Raw genomic sequence first — 24215 nt, 5'->3', positions numbered from 1 at the left:
AAAAAAAAAAAAAAAAAAAAAAAAAAAAAAAGAAAGAAAGAAAAGGATTTCTTACTAAGGAATAAGAGTCAAGTAAAAAAGAAAAACTATAGGTTTAGTTTTTAGGTGTACTCCAATAGGAGACCCCCGCTGAGGGAAATGGCTGTTCTACTACATGGTGACATCAGAGGAAAATTGCAGGTTTAGAGAAATTCTTCTGAGAGCAACAGAAGCCATGAGAGCACTTGATAACTAAAACCAGAAGGAACTTGTCATGTGAGAATGTGGTATCCCAGCCAGTCCTTCCCATGAGCCCTAACAGCCAACAACTGATAGGAAACTAGGAGATGATAATAGCCCTCTTCCTTGTGAAAATAAACACTACTGTGTTTGTAGACCAAAACCTCAATCTTGCTCCTTTGAATGGTGGCCATAGTTCCTCAGAGACAAAATAAGCATGATGAGAGTAAGAAGAAATAAATGACACATGTCCACACATGAGTTCCATTAAACTCTGGTCTATAAAGTTAAAGAAATGGCTGATCTGTGCTTTTGAAATTGTTTGAACTGAAATACTCATATGTATTAGTTTCATCATACTGCTGGTTAGATGGCTCATTATAAACTCAATAGTGCTCAAGTACTAAGTTTGCTATTATTCTAAGGAATGAACTTAACAAACACAAAAATGTCAACAGGTCTTACAGCTACAATCAGTGGTTTCGGACAATAAAGAAAATATAGATAGAAATGATTGTGACTGTGACTTAAGTTCATTCTAATGAACTGGTTATGCAAGAATATCTGATAAAGGACTGGAAAAGAAATCACACACAATACTTTTTACATCTGCTTTTAAGAGACCAAATGTTTGGTCTATCTTCAACAAAATTTATGTTGAAGAGTAACATGCAACATTTACATGATCCATAATAGATTTAATTTAAAATACCACAGAGATTATCAGAGACATAAATTAGCATTTATTATAATATATTTAAATGTTTAATGAAATATTTTCTAAAATTGAAGCTGAAGAATTCTCACCACGAAGCAAGATATCCTGGGAATTAATTCCACTGCAGCTGGAATAATACAATGATTTAAGTGATAAATGTGTCTTCTCTATGTCACTATCTTCTTTAGGTGTTTGATGATATTTACATTTAAAGGGAATTTTAAACAATTCTGCAAGAGTTAACTCTCCTATTGGAATAGCATTTATATGTGATTTGTGTTGTTGTTGTTGTTTTTAAATAATATATAGAAAATGTATATGTTTAATGGAGGAACTTTGACTTTATTTAGTTTGGTGAATTTCCAAGCCAAGTTGCCTGGTTAAACATGTCTTACTATCACGATACATTCCCATTAATTAAGGTTACCCATCTTTATTACATAAGGGATAGTAGAGAACTGTTAAAAATTGTGAATTTCAAGGCATGGCATTAGCTATATTTGCTAAATATTTTAAAGTCTAAATTTTACATTTGGTTCACAGCCCTAAAAAAATCCTCCTGTGTCTGTAACTCAAATGTTGGCTTTCATTCCTTCATTTGGGCACGAATAGATTATTATCTCTACCTGGTATTTAGTATTTTCCATTTGTCTCTGAAAAACTTCCATGCAAGGTCCCGGCCATGTGGATTTCTGGCTACGTGGATAATTACATCAATTGCATCTTGATCCAACACCACCTCAGAATTCAGAGACAGATTTAGAAGCCTATAATGATAAGAGTGTGGGAAAATATTTAGTGTGAAAACTTAAACACTTTATAATCTTAATCATTTTTATTTAAAAAATCACAATTTAGTGTTATTCTTCAAAAATACTTGAGTTAAAACTTGCCCAGTGAATAATTACAGAATAATATTTGTTTAGAAAATACAGATAAAATTCACAGCATTTTTCATGAAATACATTAATTAAACTCCAAGAATATCCGTGGGATGGAAAAAGAATCACAAATCTTACTTGTTGACACAACTCCACTCTCAAATTCTTCATACTAAATGTTTGCTTTTACAATGAAGTGTTTTCTTAAACCCATATCAAACTTAATAAAATTAGTCCTAAACAATGTTATCTTTCAAGTCAAGTTGCTTTCATCTTGTCACCATGAAGGTAGGGTTCCTTATCTTTAGAAAGACTTGGTTTACTGTAACCAATTTCACAGGACCATATATTCAAGGAAACAAAATAACTCTGGAGCAGTTTGACTGTAGATGATACGTTCATTGCAAAAATAACTTGGGTAACTTAATGGACTCACCTACTTAATAAATTCCTGTCATCGCTGCAAGTTAGCGCCTCCAGCAGTATCTTTTTCTCAGAAACTGCAGTGGTAGAGTGGAATTTCATCCAGATGAACTCCCAGACATCCTCATCCAGCAGCGACACCCCTGTGCAGTAGACGATGTCTCTAACATTCAGGGCAATTCTAGAGAAGCAACCCATGGTGGGTTTCTGTTAATCGAAAGCTTTCTGGCTTGAAAATAAAGAACAATGTGGCTTTCCTAGAGCCAGCTATGAAAAAGGTGATTTGTCAATTATATTCCTCCTAAAATATATAATAGCATATAGCGATAATATTCAAATGTATTTGAGACTAGAAAATAAAATAACATCTTTATTTCAAATATGCTTTGAATTTAACATTGGTTTATGTTCATAAAGTTATCATTAAACAAGCTAAAAACAAACATTGTCATGTAATCAAAAATGAAATCCTTTATATTTCCAGTAGTATTAATATAATTCCAGTCTGAAAGTTTGCTTTCATAATATGGACACTCGGGAAATGAAGACAAAGGTAGAGGATGGCAAGTTTGTTGAATAAAATACAACCATCTTATTTTACATTCTTTTAAAAAATTCTATTAAGAAAAATAACATGTAGGTGTAAGGGCCTGAAAATAAGTAACTGCATCCAGTTTGTGCAAGAGCCTGGAGAGGTCAGAAGAGGGTGTCAGATCCCCTGGAACTAGAATTACAGGTCCTATAATCTGAGCTGGTTTCCTGAAATTGAAACAGAGTCAAGTCTTCTGGAAGAACAGTAAGCACTTTTAACTACTAAGCCATCTATGCAACCCAAAGAAACTATTACAGGGCCAGTAGAGGGGATTAATTCCATGACATTGGTAGTATTATTTCCACACTCTAACAAACTGGGCTAACTGGCCACTCTAAATTTTTTATATTTATCTTTACTTTTACTTTTATTAGATATTTTCTTTATTTACATTTCAAATGCCATCCCCTTTCCTTGTTTCCCTTCCAAAAACCTCCTATCCTCTCCCCCCTCCCTGGTGCTCACCAACCCACCCACTCCTGCTTCCCTGTCCTGGCATTCCCCTACACTGGGCATTGAGCCTTCACAGGACCAAAGGCCTCTCTCCTCACATGATGTCCAACATGGCCATCCTACTTCATGTGCAGCTGGAGCCGTGGGTCCCTCCATTTGTACTCTTTGGTTGATAGTTTAGTCCCTGTGAGCTCTGGGGATACTGGTTAGTTCACATTGTTGTTCCTCCTATGGGGCTGCAAACCCCTTTAGCTTCTTCAGTCCTTTATCTAGCTCCTTCATTGGGGATCTTGTGCTCAGTCCAATAGTGGGCTGAGAGCATCCACCTCTGTATTTGTCAGGCACTGGCAGAGACTCTCAGGAAACAGCTATATCAGGCTCCTGTGAGCAAGCTCTTGTTTCTTCAAACATTCAAAATACAGAGGATCAAAAATTTAATGATAAGGAATAAGACAAAACTAACAAAGACCTTTTCCTCTATTTTTATTTATTTATTTTTTAAAAAGAATAGCAAACTATTACAATGACTGCAAAATAAAATTTAGAGTGAGAAAAATTAGCATGAACTTTGTCAAGCTTGGTAATTCATGAATTATAAACTTATAAGTCAACTTCTGCACAGTGGTATTCCACGGTTTACTGCATTTCTGGGCTCTTTAAAATATTAGTTTTGAGAAATATTCAAATGACTTTTTAAAGTTGAAAAGTATATATCTCTCTTTTGCAATATTCATTACTCTATTAGTTACAGTTTCCATTAATAGTTTGAATGTGACTATATGGATTGTCTTCTCGAAGTCACATGAAGGAACAATGGTTTTTAAAGATCCAGAACTTTTATTATAAAATACTAGTATGGGAAAGCAGATGCAAACTCTGAGAGGACCAGACTCATTTCCACTGTCTAAAAAGGGCTGCTTCCAGAATAGCCAACCATTTCCCTCAGCAGTGTTAGCAGGCAAACATTTGTTCATCTGTTAAAAGGTAGAGATGGGGGTAATAAAGGAGAATAGAGGTACAATACCACAGCATCAGAAAGATTCACAGCTCTCTGTGAAAAGAATATAGTTTAATATCTATGTTTAATGTTTTTTCTCTATTTTTTGTACTTTTGTACACGAGATTCTTAGTATGGATGCTAGTTACGTAGCTATGGAAACCCTAACTCATTGGACTATTCGCATCTTCTTTTGATCTTTTCCTCAGCCTGCATCCCCATAGAAACTATCAACAAGAGTCTTCCCTTGCTAAGAGTTGGTGACACAGATATCTTACAGTTCTGTTTATGACCAGCTTGCAACACTGCATACTGAAATTAACCAGGGCAATTAGAGTTAGTATGTATTAGAAAAAAGACTCACTCTTAATAGTCATAATCTAAGATTTCCCAGATATTGTCAATAAACTGGGACTTACAAAAAAGGCTGGGATAATGCTATGAGATATAGAAACCAACACTGCACTCCTGTATGACTTTGGCCAACATATTGATAGAGAACTTTGCAAGTAAACCTGAAAGAGTCTAGCATTTCTACTGAAATCACAAACGCATCAAACAATATCAGATACATTACTAAGAGTTTAATTTCTTGGAGAAATTGCTTAACCTACAGACAAATCAAAGATTAGATGAGAACAAAGCCCAATGACTTAGTAATTCCCTAGCTACATAACCAGCCTCCGTATTAAGAATTCTTCATAGAAGCAGTGGTGAGGAAGATGGGATAGGGGGTTTGCGGAGGGGAAACTGCTAACATTTGAAATGTAAATAAATAAATTAACCAATAGAAAAAAGAATTCGTGTATAAAAGTACAAAAAATACAGGCAAAAATCAGCATAGCTATTAAATTATATTCCCTAGAAATTCCATGAATACTGCAACCACTAGCTAAGTCTGCCTCATTTATCATTGAGAGGAAACTATTGGCTATGTCAGTTAAGCCACACAAATGAGCACATTGTTTGGCTATGACAACACCTTACAGACTTTCTAAAGAGACATCAGGGGCCAAAAAATAGCACTTTGTAGGATGCCACATTCTGAGTGATTCCTTTTTTAATGTGTCTAAATTATTAATATTGTCTGCATCACATCTGTGTCATCGACTACTTTTTATAGCAGAAGGGACTCCGGACTGATAAGGGCTATTTTCTAATATGTATATATAAAACATGGTTACTTATAAACTTTCTGTATGTATGCTCCTCTATCCTGTCATCTCAGAAATGAGTGACATCAATGGTTACAATGTATCTTTGTATAAATTTTTTGGGAATTCTTGTATCTTGTATTCTTTGACTCCTTGGACCTTCAAGTGTCTTTCAGACAGCTTTCTGGTCTTCTCTCTCTGCCTTTTGTTCATGCATTTGTGCAGTGTTCAAGTTAGCATTCTTTATAGTTTTCTGAAAGTCGCTTAATCTTCCTTTCCTTTTTCCTATTCATGTAAGATTTCTCCTCTACTATAACTATTTCTAGTGATATAACTATTTCTGTCTTTGGTTTACTGACACTTATGCTTGCTTCTATCTGCTGGTGAAACCACAAGTGGATTTTAGTTCAGTTGTTCATTTCCATGCCCTGCTGGTCATTTTAACTATTTTAATCTTTGCTGAAATTCTTACCTTTTCTTTTATCTTAGCTTGAGTGAACATACTTACAATGGCAATTTTGCATTAACAGATAAACAGTCAAATCTACTTCATTAGGAAGGATTTCTAGATTTGTCTTCTTGTTTCTTCATTTTCTGCCTTTATTATCTGTATGGATTTCTGCACATCACTCCATTTCTCTAAGTGCTAAGAGAAGCTTCATATAAGAGAAGACCTACACAAACCAGCCCAACTGGATTCTGGAAGGCCTGTACCAACTAGTTCCTTCTCAGACAAATGTGACTTTTGTCTGCTTACTCTCTGCTGAGCTAGTAGAGAAACTGTGACATCTAAGTGTCTAACCAACTGTCTCTATTCTCTGTTAGGTGTCTAGATTATACCAGATGCATCAGAATTCCATAATGCATCAGGTGCATCAGAATTCTAAGATGCTCTCTTAGGAGGCAGATCTGGAGATACTGGGGCATCATTGGACAGGTTAATGCTTCTCCCGAAAGGAAGTTTAGAGTTGGACCTCTCAGGTGGCTAATCTCTGTCAGATAAGTCAGAACTCCAAGAATAGTGAAACAGATCACTCCAAGAGCAGCACATCTTTTAAAAGTGCACCATTGTGTTTTCCTGAGCCTAACTGCTGAGAGATTTTCATGCCAGCATGACCATCATGTAATTCTCTGAGAGTATATCTGGACATGGATGTTACCCCTATACCCCTTAGAATTTTATAATTTAAGCAGTGTTTAAAATGCCATTTTTCAGAAATACTGGGTATTAGCAAGACTGGGTTTCTAACAAAAATCATTATGCTTAATAGCATTGTCATGATATGCTGTCAGCACAGCCTTTATGTATCTGAAAAAGACATCATTAGCAGTGATCTGAGGATCTACCATATAGCCAAACTACCATACACAGTAAGATGAAAAGAAACCTTAAAAACAAATCCAGCAATAAAAGCTTAGATACAATGAACAATATGCTGAAGAAATATAACTTGAGTGTCCTAGGCAGCCCTTTGAAAGGAAAGCTACATAGAATGTGAGAAATTCTAAGCAGAAATCTGCAGCTGTAGATCAAGATAAATGCTGCATAATATGGAAGCACTTCTCAAAAGACTTCATGTCTACTTTCAATTCTGTCGCAAGCTGCCCATCCCTGTGTACATAGTACATGCATCAAACTTTATGAGGAAGAATATGAAACACACATATGTTTGAATAGATCATCTAAAGCATGAAAAATTATCTTCTGTCTTGGGAACAAATCCCCAAGTCTCAGGAAAGAATTGGCTCAATTATCAGATACCAGGAGATATCATTGCATGTATCTCCTCCAAGAATTAAGGCAGAGCTGATTAGCCTAAGAGTGCTGATTTCTCTAGCAACTCTTCCACCTCATCAGTTCTTCGCTTCCCTAGCCCTTCACCAGACAATCAATGTATAGTTCACAGATCATTTTTACTCATTACTGAAAATAAAACAAGATTGGTAAGAACTGGATATGCCAGGGGCCCTCAATTCCCAATGACTTCCATGGTTAATGAAACCCCCTTTTGTTTCTAAATTTGTAAAGATGTTCTAATAACATTTTCGCAAAATGATTGCTCTGGGGACAGTTTAAGATCTCGTTGTATAAACCAAAGTCATTAGGAATAAATGAAAAAGCTCATTTGTTTGTAAAGCATTAGCTAAGAAGCCCACAGAACCCATAGTTATGAATGGTACAAATGAGCCCTGTGAGACTCTGGATACCAGGATTACAGGGATCAAGGGCCCCTTCCGAGTGAACATGAAAATTGTTTATGAAGATGTGAATGTCCCCATGGTCATTTCTTTTTAACTGCTGCCTCAGAAGTAAATCTTTTAATGGGGTTTCATCAGCTGGAAGGAAAGCTGTGTTTGACTTTAAGTATTGTATACAAGAATTGACATTGAGCAAGTAACCTTCCATTCATGGAAGATGAATGGAGTAATGCTTATCCAAAACAAAATGCTTTTATCTTTCTTAGAGTAGTAACAATGCAGAAAGTATTGCTTAATTAGTGTATCTTGTACTATGTCTTTCACTCCTTTCTCATTTTAAGTGGAATTATGACAGTTCATTTGCGTAATAAAAGTTTTGAAAGCATAGATGTTCAGTATATCATCATGGGGCCATTTATTTTCACATTTCAGTGATATATTTAACTTTTTATCCTGCTAAAGGCAAGGCTTGAAGATGAAATGCTTTGGAGGTAGATGCTAAAAATTAAGTAAGAGAAAGAAGGCATTTCTCTCAGGTGTTTTGTTTTAAGTTGAGTAAAAAACAATAGTAATGGTAGTGTTCGTATGTTGGACCCACTATAACAAAGTAGTCTAGACCAGATGACTTTTTACAAAGACAGTTAATTCTGAAGACTGAAGTTTGTCTTCAGCACAGTAGCAATGTCAATTTCAGGTAAGATCCTTTTTCAAGGACTGGAAATGCCGCCTTCTCCTTTATCTTGCTCTGGCAGAATGGGGCTGGAAAGCTCTCTGAGCTCATTTCTAAATAAGATTAGACTGTGAGGTCTCTGCTTTGTGATCTAATTATTTCTCAAAGGCCACACCTCCTAACACAGTCATTTTCGAAGTGAAGAATTTCCATTAGAAGCTTTGTGGTGAACACAAAGATTCAGTCCATAAAGCTGCTAAAGTGAGATTATGTCACAGTGATTTGATTATTTAATTAATTAGTTGGAATTAAGATGTCCAAACAAATAGGTAAGACAATTGTCAAAGATCTTATTTAAAAAGCCTCATATGGCCCTTCCTCTCTTTGGCAAGCTATTAGCCTGATTGATACTGGGTGAGTAGAAGTTATGATTTTCAACAGTGTGCGCTTGGTGAGACCACAAGACACCAGTGTTACAAAACTCCTTTTCATGAAGGCTGCCCTGGATCAACTCAGTGATCTTGAAACAGAACAGAAAGACATAAATGGTGAGCCAGGGAAAGGCCTTGGAGAAAGGAAGGTGAGTTATATGGGTAGGGAAGGGAAGAAGTGTGAGATGACACTAATCAGAATGTGTTATGTATATGTATGATATTGTCAGAGAATTCATTTAGTATTATTTTAATTAAATAATGCAATATACTTATTCATAGGAGGGGAATACTGAAGGGATAAAGAGAATATTAAAATATTCTTCAAGGCCCAAGTATCACAGGTAGCAGTCTTTTGCTAAATTATGACTTCAAGTTTAGTAATTAAATAGTTTCGCCTTTATGTGGTGAATCATCAAATATTTAATTACATTTGCAAAGACAAGCTTGTTATTATTAGAGTAAAACACATACATAAAACTTCTACTGAATAATCAGACAGGATACTAATGATATAATTTTAAAACTTAAAACATCTTCCATAGAAAAGTTACATTGATTGAATGAAAAAAGAACACACTACTTTTAAAATATATTTTATAATTTTTAAAAAGTATTCATCTATTTTCAAGTAGCTTTCATAGAACTAATTTTGCCAGGAGTTTGTTTCTGGTCTGAGTGAGTCAAGGTCAATGCCTTGGGCTTCGTTTTTCATCCTAATTGGACAGGGCTAAAGTCCAAGGGTTCTAAAGTCCCTTCTTGCTCTGTTAGTACAAGAATCTTTTCATTAGTGATTGTATTAACATTGAAATGTGGGTTTAATTATTTTCAAAGACAATGAGAAATATTGCTCACAGGAGCCTCTCTGAGAACAGCACTGCCTCTCAGTGGAGCTTCATATGCCATCAATAAAGAGTGGGGCCCAACATTTAATTATTTTTAATTAATGAACACGGAATTCACTCATTTGAAAGACTGGGTATCTACTCTACAAATGAACAGCTTTGGTCGAGGCCTCATTGTCAATGCACCAAATAGTGTGCTTTAAAAAGCTTTTGTTCTCATTTGTCCTCTAGGACCACTAGTTCTTGAAGTTAAAGCATCAAGCTGAAAAAAACAACCTGCTTTTACACAAGTTGACCTTGTATCCAGGGTCTGTTGCCTTCCTTCCTCTTTGTCCCAATTCTTTAGTCTCCTGTCTCCCTCCAAGAATACCTCCTTGAATACAACTTACAAGATATTTGGAAGGAGTTTGTGACTTTGTACCTACGCGTCAGTTCATTCATCTGAGAAATGAGGTAATAATTCCTGATAGGGCTGTTGCAATGGTGAAGTGGGATTATCTTCATCCAGTGCTTAGCACACTGCCCCGTGTACACATGGCCTTTATCTCTGTAGTGTGCACAGAGCAGCACTCTTTACTTCTAATATCAAAGGTTGTGGTTTAGTGGTGTGTGTGTGTGTGTGTGTGTGTGTGTGTGTCCCTATAATGTGTAGATCAAAGGACAACCTTCCCCAGTGTTCCTTTTGGAGACCTGGTACTTACCAACTAGATTAGGCTCTCTGGGATCTCCTTCATCTATGTCTCTAGCACCAGATAACAAGACCGACCTATAATGTCTGTCCGCTTTCATACCTGAATGCTGAGGATCCAACTCAAGTTCGTGTGCTTACACTGCAAGCATTTCACCAATGTAGTTAAAACCCTAGACTTAAGTTTTAGAAGAAAGTAGTAACCAGCCAATATTCCTATCTTTTCTAAGTGATTAATGAGATTTATAAAGCAGGCAAAGGTACTTTTAACCAACCAAAACAATAAATAATTTTTTAAAATTATTTTATTACATACTTTCTTCATGTACATTACAAATGCTATCCTAGTCCCCTATACCCTCCCCTGCCCTGCTCCCCTACCTACTCACTCCCACTTCTTGGCCCTGGCATTACCCTGTATGGGGCATATAAAGTTTGCAAGACCAAGGGGCCTGTCTTCCCAATTTTCTGCTATATATGCAACTAGAGACATGAGCTCTGGGGGTGCTGATTAGTTCATATTGTTGTTACACCTATAGGGTTGCAGACCTCTTCAGTTCCTTGGGAAATTTCTCTAGCTCCTCCATCGGGGGCCCTGTGTTCCATCCTATAGATGACTATGGGCATCCACTTCTGTATTTGCCAGGCACTGGCATACCCTCTGGTACATTTACACAATGGAGTACTACTCAGCTATTAAAAACAATGAATTTATGAAATTCTTAGGCAAATGGATATATCTGGAGGATATCATCTTGAGTGAGGTAACCCAATAACAAAAGAAGTCACTTGATATGCAAGCACTGATAAGTGGATATTAGCCCAGAAACCTAGAATACCCAAGATACAATCTCCAAAGCACAAGAAAATCAAGAAGAAGGAAGACCAACACTTGGATACTTTATTTCCCCCTAAAATAGGGAATAAAATACTCATAGAAGGAGTTGCAGAGACAAAGTTTGGAGGTAAGACGAAAGGATGGACCATGCAGAGACTGCCCCACCTGGGGGTCCATCCCATAATCAGCCACCAAATGCAAACACTATTGCATATGCCAGTAAGATTTTACTGAAAGGACAATAAATAATTTATTTTTTAGAAATTTCAAATTTAGATTTTCTCTCTGGTGACTCTCTAAGGTGGGTCCACTCAGGAGCACACAGGCTGCAGAAGAGGCGGAGCACCTGGGACAGGGTCCTATGGACCTACATCTATACCCAGGAGGTGGGGCTGATCCTGAGCTCTCTGGGCACCTTCCCTGCCAAAGGAGAACTTGCCTCCAGGAAGTGTCTGACACTAGGACTCAGTTGATATCACCATTTTCTCTCTGGTGATTATCTAAGGTGGGTCCACTCAGGAGCACACAGGCTGCAGAAGAGGCAAAGCAGCTGGGACAGGGTCCTATGGGCCTACATCAGCACTCAGGAGGTGGGGCTGTTCTGCAGCCTTCTGTGCACTGGTCTTGCTAGGAGAGAGCTGGTCTCCAAGGAGTGCTGACACAGGCTTACAGACTCCGAGGAGGAACGAGCTCCAGCCATAGACAGCAAGAACATCTAACACCGGAGATTACCAGAATGTGAAAGGCAAATGCAAGAATCTTACCAATTGAAACCAAGACTACTTGGCATCATCAGAACCCACTACTCCCACCACATCAAGTCCTGGATACCCCAACACACAGGAAAAGCAAGATTCGGATTTAAAATCATATCTCATTATTCTGGTAGAAGATTTTAAGAGGGACATTAATAACTTCATTAAAGAAATACAGGAGAACACAGCAAAACAGGTAGAAGCCCTTAAAGACAAAACACAAAAATCCCTTAAAGAATTACAGGAAAACACAACCAAACAGGTGAAGGAATTGAACAAAACCATCCAGGACCTAAAAATGGAAGTAGAAACAATAAAGAAATCACAAAGAGAGACAACTCTGGAGATAGAAAACCTAAGAAAGAAATCAGGAGTCATAGATCAGCATCAGCAACAGAATACAAGAGATAGAAGAGAGAATCTCAGGTGCAGAAGATTACATAGAAAACATTGACCCAACAATCAAAGAAAATGCAAAATGCAAAAAGATCCTAACCCAAAACATCCAGGAAATTGTGGACACAATGAGAAGACCAAACCTAAGGAAAATAGGTATAGGTGAGAATGAAGATTTTCAACTTAAAGGGCCAGTTAATATCTTCAACAAAAATTATAGAAGAAAACTTCCCTAACCTAAAGAAAGAGATGGCCATGAACATACAAGAAGCCTCCAGAACTCTTAATAGTTTGGACCAGAAAAGAAATTCTTCCCGTCACATAAAAATCAAAACACAAAATGCACAAAACAAAGAAAGAATAATAAAAGCAGTAAGGGAAAAAGGTCAAGTAACATATAAAGACATACCTATTAGAATTACATCAGATTACTCACCAGAGAGAGTAAAAGCCAGAAGATCCTGGACAGATATCATACAGACCCTAAGAGAACACAAATGCCAGCCCAGGCTAGTATACCTAGCAAAACTCTCAATATCCATAGATGGAGAAACCAAAGTATTTCATGATAAAACCAAATTTACACAATATTTTTCAACAAATCTAGTCCTTCAAAAGAAAATAGAGGGAAAATTCTAACACAAGGAGAGAAACTACACCCTAGAAAAAGCAAGAAAGTAGTCCTTCAACAAACCTAAAAGAAGACAGCCACAAGAACAGAATCCCAACTCTAACAACAAAAATAACAGGAAGAAACAACTAGAGGGCACAGGAACAGTATCCTAATTGACAAATCAGAAATGAAAAGGGAGACATAACAACAGAATCTGAAGAAATCCAAAAAAAATCATCAGATCCTACTACAAAAGCTGATACTCAACAAAACTGGAAAACCTGAATGAAATAGACAATTTTCTAGACAAATACCAGGTACCAAAGTTAAATCAGGATCAGATTAATGATCTAAATAGTCCCATATCCCCTAAAGAAACAGTCATTAATAGTCTCCCAACAAAAACAGTCCAGGACCAGATGGGTTTAATGCAGAGTTCTATCAAACCTTAAAACATGACCTAATACCAATACTCCTTGTACTGGCTAGTTTTGTGTCAACTTGACACAGCTGGAGTTATCACAGAGAAAGGAGCTTTAGTTGAGGAAATGTCCCCATGAGATCCAGCTGTAAGGCCTTTTCTCAGTTAGTGATCAAGTGGGGAGGTCCCTTTGTGGGTGGTGCCATCTCTGGGCTGGTAGTCTTGGGTTCTATAAGAGAGCAGGCTGAGCAAGCCAGGGGAAGAAAGCAAGTAAAGAACATCCCTCCCTGGCCTCTGCATCAGCTCCTGCTTTCTAACCTGCTTGAGTTCCAGTCCTGACTTCCTTCGTGATGAACAGCAGTATGGAAGTGTAAGCCGAATAGACCCTTTCCTCCTCAACTTGCTTCTTGGTCATGATGTTTGTGCAGGAATAGAAACCCTGACTAAGACACTCCTCAAACTATTTTTTTTATTAAACCTTCAAAGATGACCTAATACCAATACTCCTCAAACTATTCCAAAAAATAGAAACAGAAGGTACTCTACCCAATTTGTTCTATAACGTCACAATTATTCTGATACCTAAACCACAGACAAATCAAACAACAAAGGAGAACTTCAGAACAAATTCCCTTATGAATATCAATGGAAAAAATACCCACCAAAATTCTCACAAACCAAATCCAAGAACACATCAAAACTATCATCAATCATGATCAAGTAGGCTTCATCACAGGGATTCAGGGATGGTTCAATATATGGAAATCCATCAACATAATCCACTATATAAACAAACTCAAAGGAAAAAAAAAACATGATCATCTCATTAGATGCTGAGAAAGCATTTGACAAAATCCAATACCCGTTCATGATAAAAACAAGTCTTGAAATGATCATGAATTCAAGGCCCATACCTAAACATAATAAAAGCCATATACAGCAAACCAGTATCCAACATAAAACTAAATGGAGAGAAACTTGAAGCAATCCCACTAAAATTAGGGACTAGACAAGGTTGCCCACTCTCTCCCTGCATATTCAATATAGTACTAGAAGTCCTTGCCAGATCAGTTAGACAACAAAAGGAGATCAAAGGGAGACAAATTGGAAAGGAAGAAGTCAAAAAAAATCACTATTTGCAGATGATATGATAGTACCCATTAATGACCACCAAAATTCCACCAGAGAACTCCTAAACCTGATAAACAGCTACAGAACAGTAGCTGGATATAAAATTAACTTAAATAAATTAGTGCCCTTTCTCTACACAAAGGATAAACAAGAATAAGAAAGAAATTAGGGAAATAATACCCTTCACAATTGTGACAAATAATATAAAATATTATGTTGTGACTCTAACTAAGCAAGTTAAAGATATGTATGATAAGATCTTCAGGTCTTTGAAGAGAGAAATTGAAGAAGATCTCAGAAGAAGGAAAGATCTCTCATGCTCATGGGTTGATAGGATTAATATAATAAAAATGGCTATCATTCTGAAAGCAATCTACAGACCCATCAAAATTCCAACTCAATTCTTCAAAGAGTTAGAAAGGGCAATTTGCAAATATATCTGGAATAACAGACAATGTAGGATAGCAAAAATTATTCTCAACAATAGAAGAACCTCTTGTGGAATCACCATCCCTGACCTCAAGCTATACTACAGAGCAATTGTGATAAAAACTGCATTGCACTGGTACAGTGACAGACAGTAAATCAGTGGAATAGAATTGAAAATCCAGAAATGAACCCACACACCTATGGTCACTTGTTCTTTGACAGAGGAGCTAAAACCATCCAGTGGAAAAAAGAGCATTTTCAAAAAATGGTTCTGGCTTAACTGGCAGTTAGCATGTAAAGAATGCAAATTGATTCATTCTTATCTCCTTATACAATCCTCAAGTCTAAGTGGACCACCACATAAAACCAGAGACACTGAAATTACAGAGGAGAAAGTGGATAAGACCCTCAAATATGTGAGCACAGGGCGAAATTTTCTGAACAGAACACCAATGGCTTGTACTATAAGATCAAGAATGGGACTTCCTAAAATTGCAAAGCTTCTATAAGGCAAAGGACACTGTCAATAAGACAAAAAGGCAGCCAACCGATTGGGAAAAGATCTTTACCAATCCTTAATCCAATAGAGGACTAATATTCAATATATTCAAAGAACTCAAGAAGTTAGACTCCAGAAAAAGAAATAATTGTATTAAAAAATGGGGTGCAGAGCTAAACAAAGAATTCTCAACTGAGGAATACCAAAGGGCTGAGAAGTACCTAAAAAAACATTCAACTTCCTTAGTCATCAGGGAAATGCAAATCAAGACAACCCTGAGATTCCACCTCACACTAGTCAGAATGGCTAAGATCAAAAAATCAGGTGACAGCAGATGCTTGTGAGGATGTGGAGGAAGAGGAACACTCCTCCATTTTTGGTGGGATTGCAAGCTGGTACAACCACTCTGGAGATCAGTTTGGCGGTTCCTCAGAAAACTGGACATAGTATTATAGGAGGATCCAGTAATACCACTCCTGGGCATATACCCAGAAAATGCTCCAACTTGTAATAAGGACACATGCTCCACTATTTTCATAGCAGCATTTTTTATAGTAGCCATAAGCTATCCAGATGTCCCTCAGCAGAGGAATGGATACAGAAAATGTGGTACATTTACACAATGGAGTACTATTCAGCTATTAAAAACAGTGAATTTATGAAATTCTTAAGCAAAAGGATGGATCTGGAGGATATCATCCTGAGTTAGGTAACCCAGTCACAAAAGAAACCACAAGATATGCACTCACTGATAAGTGAATATTAGCCCAGAAGCTCAGAATACCCAAGATACAATTCACAAAACACATGAAAGTCAAAGAGACGTTAAGACCAAAGTGTGAATACTTCTGTCCTTCTTAGACAGGGGAACATAATACCCATGGAAGGAGTTACAGAGACAAAGTGCGAAGCAGAGACTGAAGAAATGACCATCCAGAGACTGCCCACCTGGGGACCGACCCCATAAACCACCACCAAAACCAGACATTATAGTGGATGCAAACAAGGGTTTGCTGACAGGAGCCTGATATAGTTGTCTCCTGAGAGGTTCTGCCAGTGCCTGACAAATCCAGAAGTGGATGCTCACAGTCATCCGTTGGACAGGCACAGAGTCCCCAATGAAGGAGCTCGAGAAAGCACCCAAGGAGCTGAAGGGGTTTACAGCCCCATAGGAGGAACAATATGAACTAACCAGTATCTCCTGAGCTCCTTGGGACTAAACCACCAACCAAAGAAAACACATGGTAGTACTCATGGCTCTAGCTGCATATGTAGCAGAGGATGGCATAGACTGTTAGGGCCAAGAAGCATTAGTAGGTAGGTTGGTGAGCATGGGTGGGAGAGGGCTCGGGTTGGGGGATAAGGGGTTTTCCGAAGGGAAACTAGGAAATGGGATGATATTTGAATATCCAATCTATACAAAGAGCTCAAGAAGCTGGACTTCAGAAGTTCAAATAACCCCATTAAAAAATGGGGTATAGAACTAAACAAAGAATTCCCAACTGAGGAATACTGAAGGGCTGAGAAGCACCTGAAAAAAAAAATGTTCAACATCCTTAATCATCAGGGAAATGCAAATCAAAACAATGCTGAGATTCTACCTCACACCAGTCAGAATGGCTAAGATCAAAAATTCAGGTGACAGCAGATGTTGGGCAGGATGTGGAGAAAGAAGAACACTCCTCCATTGCTGGTGGGATTGCAAGCTTGTACAACCACTCTGGAAATCAGTCTGGAGTTTCCTCAGAAAACTGGACATACTACTACCAGAAGATCCAGCAATGCCTGAAGATGTTCCAACTGGTAATAAGGACACATGCTCCACTATGTTCATAGCAGCCTTATTTATAATAGCCAGAAGCTGGAAAGAAACCAGATGTCCCTCAACAGAGGAATAGATACAGAAAATGTGGTACATTTACACAATGGAGTACTATTCAGCTATTAAAAACAATGATATTATGAAAGTCTTGGGCAAATGGATGTATCTGGAGGATATCATCCTGAGTGAGATAACCCAATTACAAAAGAACTCACATGATATGCACTCACTGATAAGTGGATATTAGCCCAGAAACTTAGAATACCCAAGAAATAATTTGAAAAACACAATAAAATCAAGAAGAAGGAAGACCAATGTGTGGATACTTCATTCCTTCTTAGAATAGAGAACAAAATACCCATGGAAGGAGTTACAGAGACAAAGTTTGGAGCTAAGACGAAAGGATGGACTATCCAGAGACTACCCCACCCAGGGATCCATCCCATAATCAGCCACCAAACCCAGACACTATTGCATATGCCAGCAAAATTTTGCTGAAAGGACCCTGATATAGCTGTCTCTTGTGGGGCTATGCCAGTGCCTGGAAAATACAGAAGTGGATACCCATAGTCATTTATAGGATGGAACACAGGGCCCCCAATGGAGGAGGTAGAGAAAGTACCCAAGGAGCTGAAGGCGTCTGCAACCCTGTAGGTGGAACAACAATATGAACTAACCAGTACCACCAAAGCTTGTGTCTCTAGCTGCATATGTAGCAGAAGATGTCCTAGTTAGCCAGGTCTTGCAAACTTTATATGCCCCAGTACAGGGGAATGCCAGGGCAAAGAAGTGCAAGTGGGTGGGTAGGGGAGAAGTGCAGGCGGAAGGGTATAGGGAAATTTCAGGATAGCATTTGAAATGTAAATAAAGAAATTATCTAATAAAAAAAAGGAATGTAAATAAGAAAAATATTTAACAAAAATTCAAGATTAAGTCAGTCCCATAAAACAAATTTTGTATAATGAATGAGCTAAATTTCTGGCATTTGTTAAACAATTATGATGTGTCTGGGAATTCATTTAATAGCTCTGACATCCAAGAGGACTGCTGGCCTTAAATATTTCTATAATGGGCCCAGTAGAGGGACAAAATCCTGCACAAAATGTGCACCCAGTGATAATGTAAAGGGCATTAGGCAGCAAGGGCATTAGGGAAGCACTTTCACATCATATTCAGGAAGAAGCTGCTATAGAAAGTTCTCTCTCTTATACTCAGGGTATGCTTATTTCTAGTTGAGACCAAGAACAACAAAAGGAATACTAAAGCCACAGGGGAAAAAAGACAAACCCATTAAAAACCAGTCTACAATGCCCCATCTACCTAGAAAGTAACAGTGTAGAACCTATTGGTGGTAAGAACCAATGTGTGTAGAAGATTGGAACTGAGCTGATGTTCCATACTTCTTGGAATTTGAATTCTGCACATCTGAAAGTGGTACAGGCTGTGCTCTTTCTAGATAAAAAGAAAAGGAACTGTGGCTGGTGGTGAGAGAGTTTAACTCTTCACAGAGTAACAGTGTTGCAATATTAACATTTACATATATATCCCTTTTAAGAGGATTTAAAAATTCAGGAAAATTTTACTTTTAAAAGGACATTCACTTCAAGTTCAAATAAACATACGAAATTATTTTAAACGTTTATGTTCTATATATAATGTAGGGCACATTTTATACCACCAGGGAGAAGGGTGATGAAAGCTAAGTATATGGTCATTTTAAAAAATGTGATGGCTAAGCCCCACAGAGAGAAGGAAGGATGGAGGGAGAGGCAGCAGAAAAGGCAGAGGCAGAGGGAAAGGGAGAAAGCGACCCTTTATAGAATCACACACACACACACACACACACACACACACACACACACACACACACACACACAAGTTGAGGCAGACACACACAAACACACATACATGTGTGCACATAAGCATCAAAGAAAAGGTAGAAAGACTGCATAGTGGCCTCCACTGCCTGCAAAAGAACTCATCATTGTCAAAGACAAGAATGTCTGTCAAGGACCATTGAAAAGGGGGCAAGGTAAAGGATAGAGCATTTACAGAATCTGTTTCTCCTCACCCCCTAGAACACAAAGAACAAAGCTAGAATTGTCACATTTAGTGCTCCTAGGACCTTCTTGTCATGCAGTCAGAATCACTTTCTTCCATTGCAGGTCACAAATGCTCAATGATCAAAGTGGAAAACATAAGAATTCTGTGATGACTCCCAAACAGGGACCATCAGGCTGCTAATATAAATAGTGTAAGAACACAGCATGTTTTAAAACATAAGATGTACACCGTTGTAGCAGTAATTGTGAAGGAGCTGATAAATTGCCCTATTTATAGAGACTTGAGTTAAAAACCAGAAAAAGTGTTTCCTAGCATCATCCGCCCGTGATCCACAAATTCCTATCTCATCCGCCTCTCCCAGCTGAGGGTGTGGATTCTTCTTCACTCATTTCTAGCCAAGGCACTATAAATCTGTTTTTGATAATAACAAGTATACATATATCAAAAATATTAATGATGCTGTCTGAATCACAATAATTATGGATCGGTATTCTAGCTTAACTGTTTAGATGGGAGATGAATGATAAGAAGCCCACTTCCATTACAGTAGCAAGTACATTAGCACTGCTGCTCAGATCACAGCCCAGGTATGAGCATCTTGAAAACCCCCATCAATATATTCAGCTTCTCCTCACCAAATGGCATGTGTTACCTGGAAATAATTTATAGCAGTAGACATCATCTTTTGTAGTCATACAAAGGCTGAAAAATGATGCCAATTTATTATTTCCATCAAAGCACAGCTTCTATAAAGAGGAGTGATCAGAACTAATGCAGTTTCTCTTTATACTATTAATACATGCCAGGGCCAGCGAGGTTAACCAGAAGATAATTCAGCCTAGGAAGAACTGACTATCATAAGTTAATTTCTTGGCATAATAATAGTGCTATCCCAAGAAAGGGAAAACTAGTTCCCTTTTCTCACATGAAATGTCCTTTTTTTCCAAAACAGACCTCATTTTGGTAAAGCTAAACCAAGTATTCATATGTGTGTGTGTGTATCTGTATGTGTGTGTACAAAAGTGTTCACACATTATGTGCATGTGTTTTTCCCAAGTATAATTTTCAGGCTTTAACTAATATATGTAGCACACAATAAAATGATGTACCTTTTGAAATTAGAAAATAATTCATATATATATTAAATCTGAAATTATCTACTACTTTGGAAATTTATCTTTTCATTTGGAGAAATCTGCAGGTATCTGTTAAGTCTCATATATGTATCCAAAGGCATGTAGTCTATGTCTCCATATCTAACAAAGTAGACTCATTAAAAAAGTAGTTATAAAGCATATAGTTCCAATGAAAGAATATAAAGTCAACACACCAAACAACTTGTATTCTTACAAAAGGAGACCAGCATGAATGAATTAAAAAAATACTACAAATTGTATTTAAAAGTATAGTTGCTTTGGAATGCTATAATGTAGGAAACCATACCAGTTCATTGTTTTGTGGAGTAACTGAAACATTTGGAACGTAAATGTGTATCCATCAGTGTCCCTTTCCTAGACCAATTACATCTCTTCATGCTTCTGAAACAATAAGCAGGCAATGAGTGCACTGTGTGCCAATGATACATATTTTTGAAGAAAAAAGTGTTTTTATGTAAAAGTTAAATAACACTAACCAGTATTTGCAATTTGGTTTTATACAATGTGTAAATATATACAATTTAAAGATTCCGAACATAAACCTGTGGAGACATTGTAATAATTTTACAGAAATTTATATAGATTATTCTATTTACACTATTGGAGGGCTCCTGTGTTTACTTTTTTAAAAAATAATTTAATCCTTATCTTTTTTGGTTTTTATTGGTTATTTTATTTATTTACATTTCAAATGTTCTCTTTAAAATCTAGACTGGAAACATAATATTATAGCTGGTAATTCTCCATAGTTGTTTGACCTATGTGAGTGACATGGAAAGACAAGAAAATTTTAAGAAAGATTAAATAAAGTCAAAAGTTTGATTCAGAACATTTACTATGCATACTACCAAAAAAGAAAAAGAAAATCACTACATCATGCTGATTTATAGCAAGTTTTAATTACAGAATAGAAACCAAAGTATGTGCATTATTTTTCTGGGAGCTTTTACTATGGCAACTTACATGATGCTTTTTACATATGCTTAGAGGTAGAAGTCTAAAACAGAATGATTGGATCTCTCTAACTATTTTAAGGGTAAACCTATCTCATGTTTCTCTCCTGCTTTGTTGATGCACCAAAGTCCATATCTCTTCAGAACAGAGTCACTGTAGTCTCTGTCTCTGCTTTAACACAATTTAACTCCTGTGTCTTCTGCCTTCTCTTCTGTCTTATAAGAATGCTCTTCACTGGTTGAGGGTCTTTCCAATCCAAAATTATGTTATATTTAGTTGTTTAACTCTAACATCTGAGAAAAGACCTCATTACTAATAAGACTATGCTTACAAATGAGGTTTGGAGTTTAGAAAGTCATCTTTAGAGGTCACTTTTCATATATATATATAATTATATATTTTCTTTATTTACATTTCAAATGTTATCCCCTTTCTTAGTTTCCCCTCCAAAAATCTATCCCCTTTCTCTTCCCCCTACTCTTCTACCCACCCACTTGTGCTTCCTGGTCCTGGCATTCCCCTATGCTGGGGTATAGAAGATAGGCCACTTTTCAATCAACCATGGCAGTATGTGTATGTACTTTTAATTCCTCCATTACTACCAGGGAGCTAGAAGATATTAATTGTTTTATTTTGATATATTTTAAGATATGCTTTTAACAATATTAATATTCATATCTAATTTGGTTATAAGAGTGATATTAAAATGTTATAATATATTAAGAGGCTAATGTGAATTTTTTTTCATTTGACATAGAGTGAATCATATATCTTCAAAAAATTATAGGCCATATTCACAAGAGGAAAAGGTAAAAAGAGCTGTGTTGCTGAAGGACTATTCTTAGTAATCATAAAGGTGTTTGTGCTGTTTTGGTAAAGTCTGTAAGAATTCTTTATTATGGGCAACAATCTTTGTACTGATCCTAATCAATGTATCTGCAGCTATAAGTATAATCTACTTGCTTTGAGGAAGAATGCTTAGGAAACTATATATTTGCATTGGCCATTCAGGTTTTACAAGGTAAATAATGATAACTTCTATGATAAGGTTCATCCGGATGTCTGTCTCAGTTATCTGTGTAGGTCTATATTCATTTTACCCTTGATCTGTGATAAACATGATGCTTAAATAATACTATTCTGTAATTAATCAATATGCAAAATTTTGATAAATGACATGAGGATTCAATAGTATTGTGCCAGACATCAGTATAATATTCAGCAAACAATGCTGGCAAAGTAAGAAAATTACTATTGGCAGATATGGAAAAAAACAATTACAGTATAAAGAAAAAATAAATTAAATCAAGTCACCTTCAGAAAGCATAATTCTGTAAAAATTAAAACACCTTGAAGAAATAGTATTGAGTATTTGCCTGGATACATTGTTAGTAATGTATTTTTTAAAAGTTAAATGTCAAGGAAAACATTAAAATGTTAAGAAAAGGAAACATATGAATAAATACTTATTTCTACCTCTAAGTTATAAATTAAAACTAGTAATTAACACATTCAGACTAATTTTTTAAAAGTGACTATAAGAAAATGAATAGAAATATGAACTTTAAAATAGCAATAAATCATATTGATATCCCCACTATCATCTTAAGGAGATGAAAAATACAACCATATTAGATCTTCAACTAGGTCAATCATTCAAATGTCATACTATAGACTAAATGCTTAGGCAATTATTAATTTATTAATAAAGTACTAAATTTATTGAATTCCCCACCTCAGAACAAAAGGTGGCATTTCACTGTGATCCCAGAGATGGAAAAGGAGACTTATAAATCTCTCTTTTGTGAAGTTATATGTGTCTACAAGTATGCTATCTGATAATGACACTAGCAAAGACTGGCAGACTAACTAAACCAAATCATAGCAGCATTCTTACTGCACTCTATACATTATTTCTCTCCTACCTATGTAGCTGCTATAAAGTACTTGTTTGGTAATGTACTCTGATCTTCGAACATAGTTCCCTTAAACTCTGATGAGGATGCATAATTAGTTAAATAAGGCTTTTGCTCACTCAGCAAATAAAACCAAAACAAGTAGATTAACTGGGGAGAAAAAAAATCTTGCACAACTTTTAAAGGATATTCTTATGTCAGTTGATTCTGCTCAATCAGCTAAACGTTTAGAGAGATCCAAGAATCTAATCTTGAGAAAGGATGCTGATTAGGAAAACTTCTTTTGTAAGCACATCATTGTTTAGAGTTAACTTTTTCCCCTTAGACTCACTAATAAAATCTGTACTGGCAATGTTGGGTTAGCTGAAGATCTGCAGTGCTGTCACCCTCGCTAACACTGCCCCTGGTTATTTCTTCTTCACCTTCCATTTGCGTTGCCATTATGTGAAAATAGACATTATGTTTGTGGCATGCAATCAAGATGTTGATTGTTGTATGGTATATTTATAAGTGTGAAACACATTAAAAATATTTGATTTTAGAAACATAGCTGAAAATTAAACATTATACTGACAATTAATTCCATTCCCATAACTCAAATGTAGACTTGGGAACTAGGCCATATAATATCAGAGATGTGACAAAGCAGGATAAAGTATGAAGATAATATTTGTGATTCTTAGCCTTAAGAAAATGGAAGACTTGATAATGAGACATCAATACGGAACATGATTTTGGGACATCCTGCCTTGGATATGCAATGGAGTGAATGTCCAACAGATCTGCAATCGTGCCCAGATTCTAAGGCAATATCTTTACATTTTACATTTTCCCAGCATGCCTAGCCACTGGAATAGCAAATTCCAGGCTAGAAAGATGAATCAAGGAAGGAAGGAAGGAAGGAAGGAAGGAAGGGAAGGAGGGAGGGAGGGAGGGAGGGAGGGAGGGAG

At 36.7% G+C, this 24215-nt stretch overlaps 1 protein-coding gene across 2 annotated transcripts in view; it reads right to left on the bottom strand.

Annotated features, from left to right (window-relative positions):
* Positions 1 to 24215, bottom strand: part of Trhde (thyrotropin releasing hormone degrading enzyme) — a 388187-nt gene that overhangs the window by 12647 nt on the left and 351325 nt on the right. For both annotated transcript variants that reach the window (XM_021204999.2, XM_029542439.1), the window contains exons 16-17: positions 2255 to 2422; positions 1564 to 1704 (exon numbers count right to left, since the gene is read on the bottom strand). In XM_021204999.2, the coding sequence (XP_021060658.2) occupies positions 1564 to 1704; positions 2255 to 2422 (309 nt within the window). The remainder of the gene's footprint in view (positions 1 to 1563; positions 1705 to 2254; positions 2423 to 24215) is intronic.

The sequence above is a fragment of the Mus pahari genome, chromosome 9, assembly GCF_900095145.1.
Source record: "Mus pahari chromosome 9, PAHARI_EIJ_v1.1, whole genome shotgun sequence".
In the NCBI taxonomy this organism is placed as follows: domain Eukaryota; kingdom Metazoa; phylum Chordata; class Mammalia; order Rodentia; family Muridae; genus Mus; species Mus pahari.
The sequence above is the reverse complement of the archived record's forward strand: the minus strand, read 5'-3'. Positions and strand labels throughout refer to the sequence as shown.